This window comes from Panthera uncia (assembly GCF_023721935.1).
Source record: "Panthera uncia isolate 11264 chromosome A3 unlocalized genomic scaffold, Puncia_PCG_1.0 HiC_scaffold_12, whole genome shotgun sequence".
NCBI classification, from domain to species: Eukaryota; Metazoa; Chordata; class Mammalia; order Carnivora; family Felidae; genus Panthera; species Panthera uncia.
In genome coordinates, this window is record NW_026057579.1 from 18654714 (window position 1) to 18666216 (window position 11503).

The 11503-nt window shown below is 52.3% G+C and overlaps 1 protein-coding gene and 1 pseudogene across 1 annotated transcript; both read right to left on the reverse strand.

The window, feature by feature from the left end:
• Window positions 1–329: 329 nt before the first annotated feature.
• TCF23 (transcription factor 23) lies at window positions 330–7432 on the reverse strand. The gene is made up of 3 exons (XM_049652399.1): window positions 6975–7432; window positions 6142–6384; window positions 330–4345 (listed from the first exon to the last, which is right to left on the reverse strand). The coding sequence occupies exons 1-3, from the start codon at window positions 7182–7184 to the stop codon at window positions 4166–4168; spliced, it is 633 nt and encodes a 210-aa protein (XP_049508356.1). The 5' UTR covers window positions 7185–7432; the 3' UTR covers window positions 330–4165.
• A 645-nt stretch (window positions 7433–8077) lies between these two features.
• Window positions 8078–9506, reverse strand: LOC125937596 (small nuclear ribonucleoprotein-associated protein B-like; annotated as a pseudogene).
• Window positions 9507–11503: the final 1997 nt, after the last annotated feature.

An 11503-nucleotide genomic window follows, 5' to 3' on the forward strand; every position in this document is an offset into this window, starting at 1 on the left:
TTAAAAAAAACCTCAATTGTCTTTGCCCCTTCATAACTTCTCAGTTTATTCAATGCACTGGTCCTTAGTTCCCACTTCCGTCCCTGCTAATACCTTACTGGTGGCTGGTGGTCACCTTCTTCCAGTACCTTCTGTAGGTTGCACCTAATCCTGCAGCTCCTGCCCTAGGTAGTTAAGGTGGTCTCTTGTCCTCTGTTTTGCTCAACAGCTGACATCTTGCTGTTACTTAAAAGTTACATTAATTAATCCACTGTATGTGAATATATATAATGTTTTCATGAAAAATAATTATTTTCCATATTGGAAAATATTTAGTGAGAGGAGTGGCATTGTTTTACATTTTTGCAAATATCTTTAATGTCTGTTGCAATAGACAGCTGGGTTCTCCTATCTGCTTCTACATTCCATCTGTTGCAATATCATGTTGTATGGCTTCTGGAACGTTCTGCTATGCTCGTGAGAGAAGAGTAAGGAAAGGCAAATAGTGCCTGGTATTATGAAAATGATTTTAGGGGTGCCTGGATAGCTCAGTCGGTTGAGCGTCCAACTCTTGGTTTTGGCTGAGGTCATGATGTCAAGGTTTGTGGGATCGAGTCCCATGTTGGGCACCATGCTGGCAGTGTGGAGACTGCTGGGATTCTCTCTCTGTCTCTCTCCCTCTCTCTGTGTCCCTCCCCTCTCCAATTTGTGCACAGGCCATCATGCTTTCTCTCTCTCAAAATAAATAAATAAACATTAAAGAAAAGAAAATGGTTTGGGCCACTTAGACCATTGAAAGGGCCTCAGGGACCCCCAGAGTTCCCAGAGCACACTTTTAGTACCTATGATCTAGAGCGAGGGTCAGTAAACTTTTTCTTCAAAAACCAGATTATAAATATTTTAGGCTTAACCTATGGCATCTATTCAATTGTGCTGTATCAGGAAACAGCCATAGTATGTGTAACAAATGGATGTGACTGTATTCCCACAAAAACTTATTTACAGGAACATGGTGGGTGGAGGGAGGAGGTGGGCTGGATTTGGTACGCTGTGGCCAGTGAGCCAGCTCCTGATCTACAATACCAAGCTTGCAGGTGCCCTGAGTTTAGGGCTTGTGCCACAAAAGAGGGAGAACGGTGGCATGTGACTTAGCCAGGCGCCTTCCAAAGGAAGAGAAAAGAAATTTCTCAGAGAAGACTAGATCTTGCAATTTAATTACCTAGTTCCCAAGTGGTAAATCGACGGTCTCTACCCTCTCCTTAGCCATTCCCTCTCCCATGGCCCGAGCCTCTGCCCTGCGGCTCTGCCACTCATCAGGAAACATAATGCACATCCAACTCTGGGGAAGCCATCCTAGCATCACTGCCTCCTCCCCTCCCACCTCGTGTCCTGGGCACCTGGGCAGGCAGGAAAAGCTAACCAAGTGGGCCAGGCATCCCTCTGACTCCTGAGCTAGGCCACCTTAGTGACGTGTTGTCCTCTGCGCTTCTGTTTCCTTTTGGAGCCTCTTTCCCACATACCCCTGTTCCCAGGGGACCAAGCTGTCTCTGGACCCGAGTCTCACCTGCCTCTTACTACTCTTGCCTACCGCATGCCCCTAGACCTGGTGGGAATAAAAAGTTTCCCAGTGAGCAGGTGTTTTCTTTGTCTGCGGCAGAGGCAAAGAACTCCCGGTTCTGGTTCGTTTGTGGATCCAAGTCTCTGACCTGACATTTCGTCTGGTTCTTCCCGTTCATGCTCCGGTCCTTCCCTTGGCTCTGCCTGCCTTCTCAGAGCCCTTTGGCAACGTGGCCTGTGCTGGGTGCTCTCTGGCTGGAGGCCACGGCCTCTGGACCCCAGACTGGCCTGGGCACGAAGGAAAACAGCTTTGCCCGGATAGAGCCTGAGGCAGCCTAAGCCACTTGTATCGATGGGATGGCGCTTGTCCTTCCTCAGCCACCCTCCGCCAGCTTCATCTTCCTTTGCTGTCCTTGTCTCTACGGGGTCAGGCACAGGAGGGGGTCTGATACTGCTGGGCAAAGGCTCGAGTCTGAGGGGGGTGGGCTGGGGCAGCCTCCATACACCTAAAACCAGCTTTCCCAGTTTCGTCCCCAGAAAAAAGACTGTGCCACCAGCTTGGGAGGAAATTCATCTGCTCCTCTTCCAACCACCTTCAGACTCAACCAGGAAGACATTACTACTTGGCTTTAAAAATAGAATATTCAAGCTGGACTTTTATGGTCTCGTGGAGAACACTGCACTCACGCCCACCCGCACCTGGTTCCTGCCCCTGCCTGGCCTCACCCAGCTGCTCAGAAGCGGTTCTGCACAAGCTCTCCAGGCCCCGCGGTGGGGACCTGGTAGATTTACGAGTTCGGCCTTGGCTGAGACCTTCTCCCCGTGGCTCCCAGCCACAGATCAGCCGCTCTCCCACATCCCATGCAGCCTGTGGCTGGCGCGCTGTGTGTCTTTTTCAGCCTCCACCCCGACTTGCTGAGTCACCCCTCGGCCCCTTTCCCCTGAGGCCCTGGCCAGCCCCGTGGAGGAGGCGTGGTTCGTCACTTCAGAGCCCAGGCCTCTGGCCACTCCTGGCCTGCCCAGAACCTCATTTAGTCTCACAGTGGCAACGGTGGCTCTAAGTCTACCCCATTCAGGGTCGGCCTGGCCCATCCCCTCCCGCTCTGAGGCACTGATGTTTAACGAAAAGCTGGTTCTGGGGGCGCCAGGGTGGCTCAGTGGGTTGGGCTTCTGACTTCGGCTCAGGTCACGATCTCCTGGCTTGTGAGTTTGAGCCCCGTGTGGGGCTCTGTGCTGACAGCTCAGAGCCTGGAGCCTGCTTCGGATTCTGTGTCTCCCTCTCTCTCTGCCCCTCACTTGCTCGTGCTCCGTGTCTCTAAAAATGAATAAATGTTAAAAAAAACTAAAAAAAAAAAAAAAGCTGGTTACTTCTCTGTCTGGACTTCAGGTGCCTTTGGGTTTGAAGCTATACTTGATCTGGAAAGGAAAGTTACTTTCAGTATGTGTAGACTTCTGTGATTAGTCCTTAAGTTATTTCTTCAGAGCCAGAGAGAAATTCCACTAAACTCTAACAGATTTCTGGCACCCCGTGGCAAGACTTGAGTGCCTAGGAGGGCAGCGCCTGTGGGGCACAGCTGCCTCTGGGGCAGTTGTCTGTAGCCAGATGGTAGAAATAACTCCAGAGCCAGTGAGACCTCAGGCCAAAATCATACGAAGAACCCACTGAACCCAGGCCTATCTTGTTTGTCCTGGAGGTTGGGTTTCTAACATAATGGAAAGAGAAGGCTGTAATTATCATCCTCTGGAAAAGATATCTGTTCTCTCTCTAAGGTCCTTCAGGGATGTAATCAGGCCCATCAATATCCTTTAGATGCAAGGTGCTGTCTGGTTCATTTCCGGTAGACCTGCCTCTGGGATAAGATCGTCTCAAACTAGGCAGCTGGGACCATCTAAAAGTTTCTGTGGAAACTGGAATGCAAGCAATGTAGGTTTAGGTTTTTCTGGCTTAACCTGTAAATATAAGTCATACCAAGAAAAGAGTGGAAGGTCTCGGGGCCCAGAGAGGGAGGAAAGGCTGCTGGAGAGACCATCATGCGGACAAGACTCCTAAATTCCCCGCTGCTTCTTCGCCATCAGGTAAGGGTTTGTGGAGCGATAACGACAGGTCCCCGTGTCGCCAGGATCTGGCCACGTGACCCGGCCCAGTTCTATTCACACGCACATGCCTGGCCCTAGACTTTCCCACCAGCACACGCAGCTGCTGCCGTCCTAGGCCTTTACCTCTGCACCTGCACAGCCTTGTCATCGTCCTTGCGTTCTCCGAGTGTCTGTGGGAAGCTTAGGGGAGAAAAGCGGGGCGGGGGGAGGGTGCCCTAACTCAACTTCCAACCCAGCCAAACCTCTTCCTCTCCCACTTCCCTTGCAGCTGCCACAGCAGGAGCCACTGAGAAGTCACCCCCCGGGTGCCCAGATGAGCACTTGCGCCCCCCCTACCCCCACCGTTGCTTCTGAGTCCCCTCCCATTGAAGGGCCCGCAGCTTCGCCTGGTCTGCATGCTGGAACCTGCGAGCTGAACCTGAGTCCGTCTGATCCGAGGGCTGAGAGTCAGAGTGAAGACAGGCAGGGCTGGTAGAGAATCCAGGTCCCTAAGCTCGACTTGTAGTCTAGGAGAAAAGGGCAAGTGTGATACTCATTTGTCCCCGAGAGCTGGTGAGAGTGGCTTCGTGGGAAAGACAGCGTGTGCCTCTTCAGAGACTTGGGGCCCAGCCTCCGCCTCCTTTGTTCTTTGGCTTGAGGTGGTGACTGTGGTGGAGTCGAGGCCAGAGCTCCCTAGGCCTCCAGCATAGAGACGAGATCGCATGGGCCACTTCTGCAAGACATGGGGATGGTAAGTGAGTAATACTCACTCTTACAGCCCCTTGTAGTCCTTGGCACCCCAAACATGGCCTTCCTTAGCCCCCTCCCTGAGCCCTCCCTCATCACTGCTCTGATAGTGGTCTCGGACTCACCACCACTTATGGCGCCATGCGTTCTCCTGACCACCTGAGACTGGTGGCCATAAGGAGCTGTTCGAGGAGAGCAAGGGCCCTGAACAGAGCCCCCCGATAGTGGGGAGGGAGGTGGATGGCAGTGTTGGCAATGGCCAGGGGCTAGGCAGTGGGGAGGGCAGCAGGACTAGGGCAAGGAGAGGTTCTTCCTGGTACTGACCGGTCCCGACCTCTTCTTTTACCCAGCCCCCCGCCCAAGTGCCTCTGGCCACACTTATCAGTGCTGCTCTGTCCGTCTAAGCTGGGGACCTCCCAAGATCACCCATTCTTCCAGCAGGGGTGTGGACAACCCCCAAAACACCAGGTTACTCTGCCCTGAGGTCTCCCCTCCTCTTGGCAGCCCCTTTACTGGGGGAGTCGAAGGGGCACTGCCCCCAGCAAACTATCCTATCCCACCAAACTGCCCAAGTTCTTGACCTAAACCAGCTCTCATCTGTTCTTTCTTCAACACACGTATCCATTACCTCCTACATGCAAGGGCCTTACTTTGCTCATCGTTTTACAGCTAAGGAAGTGACTATGCCCCCGTCAGTATTTCAGAGTTGCCCCCACGTGGTCTCGAATTCTTGCATTTAAGCTATATTTGCATGGAAGAAAACAATCTCAAGTTTTCAAGACGTTTCAGAACTGTGTTTCAGGGCGAGAGATAGTGAAAGTATCCTCTATAAAAACAAGGTGGACCCCATCACAGTGCTGTATCTATCCTGAGAGGGCAAGCATGGCCCTTCCTCTATAACAGTTATACTCTGCAAGCAGCAACTTACAGTGCCATCCCCTTGGCCTGCCTGGTGGCTGTGAGCATGGGCTCTGAGGTCAGACGCCTTTGGGTTCAAACTGCATTTAGCCACTTACTCTCTCTGAGATTCGATTTCCTCACTTAGAAAGTGATCCTCATTTGGTTCTTGTGCGCACTAAAAGGTAGAGATGGCCGAAGCGCTAAGCCCAGCTCCTGACATCACTTGAGCACCCAAGTGATGTTATTGCCGTTATTGCGATGATGAATATTGTTAATTATATTTTTCGTTCATGATCTCGTTTCATGCCCCGGAAGGAGAAATAAGGCTCACGTTCTCTTCCCTTTCACATCTGATAAAACCGAGGCTCCAAAAAGGTAGGTCCTGGTCTGGGGAGGTGGTGCATGTAGGAAGCACCCCCCAAACTCCTCCCCGACCCCAGCTTGATTGCTTCTAGAATGAGGCTTTCTTAGACCTTGTTCTCCCAGAGGGGGATCCCTCCTACGGCAGAAGTCCAGGGGACACCAAGGCGTTGTACGAAGGGGTGGTGTGCCCTGGAGTCTAGGGCTTTCCTGGTGCGGTTTCCTTTCCCAGGCCCCAGCCCCGGAAACCGCTCCTTTTTCTCCCCTGCCGCTAGGCACCCCAGAGTCCTGGGACTCTGTGAATCTCCCTCCTCTTGGAGGAACCGCATTTTCGTGAAGTCAGTTCCAATCACCACCCCCACTACACCCAAGGTCAGCGCAGTCCCAAGAGCCAGCCTTGGCTCCTCTCCCTCCGAGAGAGCAGGAAGCAGCTGGTCCCAGTGTCAGCTCTGCTCAGGGCCGGGGGCCTAAGTCCAGTCCATCCCAAACCCCACTCCCTGAGGCCCTGAGCTCGTGGCCTACCTTCAGAGGGTGCAGGTAGCGCAGTCCACGCAGGAAGGGTGGCCAGGCGGGGCCAGGCAACTCCCGACCAAGTGTGCGGGTGAGGTGGGCTATGTAGCTGGCGGCCAGCACCAGCACATCCAGCTTGGAGAGCTTGGTGTCAGGGGGCACGGCGGGCAGAGCGGCCTGCAGGGCCAGGAAGGCCTGGCGCAGCGTCCTCACGCGGCTCCGCTCCCGAGCAGCGTTCTCGGGACTGGCCTCGCTCTGCAGAGAGGACCCCGGGTGAGTGGGTCTGACTGGATCCCCATCTGCCCCTGGTTTCTAAGAACGCTCTAGTGTGAGCAGCCATGCGCTGCTGAACAGCAGAGACCCGAGGGCCTCACGCTCTCTCTGTGCACTCTCAGTCCTGCCCTGCTTTATGGCTGAGGAAATGGAGAGAGGCTCTCACTTGGGGTCAGATGGCAGCTCAGAAGCTGAGAGTCCTTTACTCTTCCTAACGCTCTAGCCCTTGCTGCACCCACGGCCAAGTCTGAATCCTGCTGTCGGGGTGCCCTGGGCCCGCAGGGAGCACAGAGCCACCCCTGCTCTGTAGGGCTGACCCTTGCCCAGCCAGGTCCTGACATGAAGAGGCAGCTACAGCGGAGAAGGAAAAAGGAGCTCTCTGAGCTGCGCTCTGGGTAAGACCAGCTTGGTTATCCCAACCACCCAAGTGTGGAGCCGTGGAGTCCCGGGTGCCAGTGTCCCCTTCTTGGGAAGGGACGGTCATACTGAGTGAGGCTTTGCCAGCAGAGGTGACGCCTCAGCCCCTCCCCTCCTGCCTCCCCACTCCCTCCACAGGGCCAGTGATTCCTTACCCTGCTGGGAGCCCTGGCCCCTCTTAAGCTGGGGGCAGCTCTGCTCCACATCTGGTCCCTCCAGTTTGTCTCTTCCCACAGGTCCTGCCTTGTCCCGCACGGGCGGCTCCTCTTCCTGCCAGTGCCTGCTGCCAGCCGCAGCTTGGCCTTTGCCGGGGTCTGCCCCACTCCTGGCATGGCTGGTGGCCTTCTGACCTCCCTCCGTGACATGCCACACCCGTGGAAGGTGGTGCTGCGGCCCCTAGGATGGGAGCACAGTGCCTGAGGGAGCCCCCAGGCTCGGGCTAACTGGGCAGGCTGGTCACCCAGCCGACCATGTCTGTATCTGGGGGAGCTGGCGCCAAGTCAGTCGCGCTTCACTCCTTGCTCTGGGAAAACCGCCCACCCGGCACAGCCCCCGCAAGAAGCCTCCTGCCTGCCTGCCTGCCTGCCTCCCACCCGGCTCTGGGGTGGGGGTACTGGATGTTGGGAGTGGCCAAGTCCTGGGAGGAGGCCCCCCCCCCCCCCCCCCTCCCCGCTCCAGAAGGCCAGAGGATGGCGGGAAGGGAGCTCCCTTCGCGGAGACTTGCCTGACCCCGCAGTAAGTCTTGCGATGGTCGCGCGACTCCAGCTTTGAGGCTCAAGCCAATGGAAGGGCCCCGAACCTCCTCCTCTGCCAGAAAGGTGCCTGCACACATCCCTAAAAGGACCTTTCCTCCCCTTGCCAATGAACCTGACCTTCCAGCCCCGGGGCACTAATCCCCATCCCCCCAAGCAGGCCTCCTATTTCCAACCTAGTGCTTTTCCATCCCCTGGAATATCTTCCTCCAGCTCTGCCAGGGAAAAGCTGCCTTCGCCTGTTGGGTTATGCCCTTCGTTCGTGAAGATTTCTTCAAACCCCACAGAGCCGAGAGCCCATGTCTCCCTGTTTCATGGGTATTCTAACTGATGCGTGACCACACCCTGGCTACTTTCCTCAAAGCTCGGTGCGTTTAGGTCACTCTGGGTCAGGCACTGCGCTAAGTACCTTATACGTATTCTCTTATTTATTTCTCAGGACAAACTTCTAAGAAAAAGAGACTCTTACATCCCCATTTTACAGATGGGAAAACCGGTATCAGGAGGTGACGCAACTCACCCAGCATCAAACATCTAGTAAGTGACGGGGTTGGGATGAGAGCCCAGGCAGCCAGGTGGACTTGGAAGGTGGCCCCACGCCCTGTGGTGTTCTGCCTTGGGTGGGTTACGCACATGTCTTCCCATCCTAACGAGAGGTCTTTGTGGGTTTTATTTATTTATTTATTTATTTATTTATTTATTTATTGTAAGACACAGAGAGACAGAGCATGAGTGGGCAAGGGGCAGAGGGAGGAGACACAGAATTGGAAGCAGGCTCCAGGCTCTGAGCTGTCAGCACAGAGCCTGATGCGGGGCTCGAATTCACGAACTGTGAGATCATGACCTGAGCCAAAGTTGGACGCTTAACCAACTGAGCCACCCAGGAGCCCCTCTTTGTGGTTTTTTTTAAACATTTATTTACTTATTTTGAGAGAGAGAGAGAGAGAGAGAGAGAGAGTGAGCAGGGGAGGGGCAGAGAGAGAGGGAGAGAGAGAATCCCAAGCAGACTCTGCGCTGTCAGCTGGGGAGTCCAACACGGGGCTCCATCCCACAAACTGTGAGATCATGACCTGAGCCAAGATCAAGAGTTGGACACTTAACCGACTGAGCCACCCAGGTGCCTCTGTTTTATAATCTTAAGAGTTTATTATGAACTAGTTTCACAGGCCAAAAGGAAGTAAAAGGACCATGTACAGCCTTTCAGGAAATAGCGAGGGAACTTATAGGGGCCATGATGAGTCTAGGGTCTTGGTGGGTGTATTCCCAGGGGAGGAGCCCTTGCTTTGCAGGGGAGGGGGCCCACATCCCCAGAGGGCTATGCCCACTGAAGTTCCTCGTCCAGGGGTGATCCCCACTGGGGGACCCATGGGAGGTCCCATGCCAGGTGGTGGGCCCATCATGCCCGGAGGGGGTGCCCCTTGGCCCATAGGTGGGGGAGGACCCCCACGGCCAGGCAGACACTGGTTTGGGTCCCCTGTAGTGCTGGCTGTATCAGCAGCTGCAGTGGCTGTCACCGTGTCTCTTCCTTGCAGGGTCACCACCTGTTGGGTGCCCCACCAGCCCCTCTGACTGGTCCAGCAAGTCCTGTAGGAACCTGGGGCCCTGGAACACCAGTTGGGATTCCTGTGACAGCAGCTCTGCCTGGACCCCCAGCAGCTCAGCAAGTGGCACTTGGGCAATGCCAGTATCTCTGGGAGGAAGTCCCTCTACTATCGTCTGAGACCAGGCTTTCCCCTCCAAAGCAGTATCTCTTCTCTTTCTGCTTACGTTGAGTTCTTTGGCTTGATCTTCCTGAACTCATCACAGTCACAGAGGATTGAATTCGAATGCTTGCTGAGTCTTGAAGGTGTGAACGAAGTTACGGCCATCTTGCAGGAGACACCTCATCCTGCAGTCAATGTGCTGCGGCATCTTGCTGTTCTTGCCCACAGGCATCATAGTGACGGTTCTGATGGATCCGATTCCCGCTGGATTCCCCTCGGCACAGGCCTAGACACCGCCTGGTAACCCATTTCCCGCTGCCACTACCGGAAGTCCAATCCTATGTTTTTAAGCCCCTTCTTCTGACTTGCTGCAGGATGCCCCACAGTGTGCACCCATCACATTTTGATCACCCAGAGACCCCGGGATGGACATCCAGATTGCTTCCAACTCATCACCACCGCAAAAATGCCATCATGATACCATTGCATGTGTCCTTCCGGATCTATGCAAGATTGACAAAACAAAACAACATAGGCCTGGGACCAGAATGCTGGGTTAATCGACTAAGTGTTGCCAGAGTGCCATCATCCAGAACAGTTGCCGAGTCAGCACTGCACAGGACCCTAGAGCCCCACGTGCTCACCACCACCTGATATTAACCAGATTCCCAGTTTTGTGGTGGGAGAGCTATAAAGGGCTGCTTTAATTTGCCTTTATCTGATAACTGACAAGTTCAAGCATCCTGTGTGTGGTGCTTGGTAGAGATTGCATTTTATTTTTCTCCATATAGGGAGCCGGTGTTATTTTCTCCTTATAGGGAGACTGTTATCCCAACATCATCTGCTGAACAGTCCATTCTCTCTTCCTGTTCAGTTGCATCTCCCACTTTATTATATGATAAGTTCCCATATTCGTATAAAAGCCAATTTCTGAGTTCTCTATTCTGTCCTGCTGATCTTTTTGTCTGTGTTTGAGCTAACAGCACACTGCTTTTATTGTTCTGACTTGACAGCATGTCTTACTACTTGGAATGATAAAACTCTCCTCTTTACTCTTATTTTGGAAGGTTGATTTAGTTATTTCTGGACCCTTATTTTTCCATATAGATTTTAGAGAAAACTCATTGGGTTCCTGTAAAATTCAACTGAAATTCTGATTGAGATTTTGTTGAGTAAATGAGTTAACTGGGGGAATATTGCCATCTTTATACTTTTGAGTCAGTCCTTCCAAAAACATGAAATGTCTCTCATTTTATTTTATTTTTTTAATGTTTATTTTTTGGGACAGAGAGAGAGATGGAGCCTGAGTAGGGGAGGGGCAGAGAGAGGGAGACACAGAATCCAAAGCAGGCTCCAGGCTCTGAGCTGTCAGCACAGAGCCCGACGCGGGGCTCGAACTCACGGACCGCGAGATCATGACCTGAGCCGAAGTCGGACACTCAACCGACTGAGCCACCCAGGCACCCCTCTCATTTTGTTTTAAACATCTATATCCTTTATTAATTGGATAGTTTACTCCATGAAGGTCTGTGTATTCTTGCTTCAGTGAAATAGCTCACAGTTTTGTTGAACTAATTAGTTCACAGTTTTTGTTGCTCTTGCAAATGCTTTTATTTTATTCTGTTTTCTAGTTGATGATGGCTGCTGTACAGAAATGCTTGTTAAAGTTTGTCTTGAATCCAGCAACCCTGCTGAGCTTTCTTATTAGTCTTAAAACTCTGTTGCTTCCATTGGCTTTTCTGAGTAGATACAAAATGACAGTTTTATTTCTTCCTCTCAATCTTTACACTTGTTTCTTTTTCTTTCCTTAGAGCATTGGCTTGTGCTTCCAACACTACATTAACAGGAAATAGTGGTAGCTGGCACTGTTTTCTTCCCCTAACCCTCCACTGAACATATCTAGAATTTCTCCATTAAGCATACTATTTGCTGTAGGCTTTTGATATATAACTTTTAGCAAGTTGAGGACATATCCTTCTATTCCTTGTTTGCTAAGAGGTTTTTGGTAGTTTTTTTTTTTTATTATTATAACTAGGTGTAGAACTTTATCAGATGTTTTTCTGCCGTCAGCTGAGATACAATCATGATTTTTCTCCCTCAGTCTATGAATGTTAAATTATTTTGTTGTATTTTCTTTTTATTATATGTTTATTTACTTTTGACAGATAGAGTGCTAGTGGGGAGGGGCAGAGAGTGAGGGGGACAGAGAATCCAAAGTAGGCTCCACGC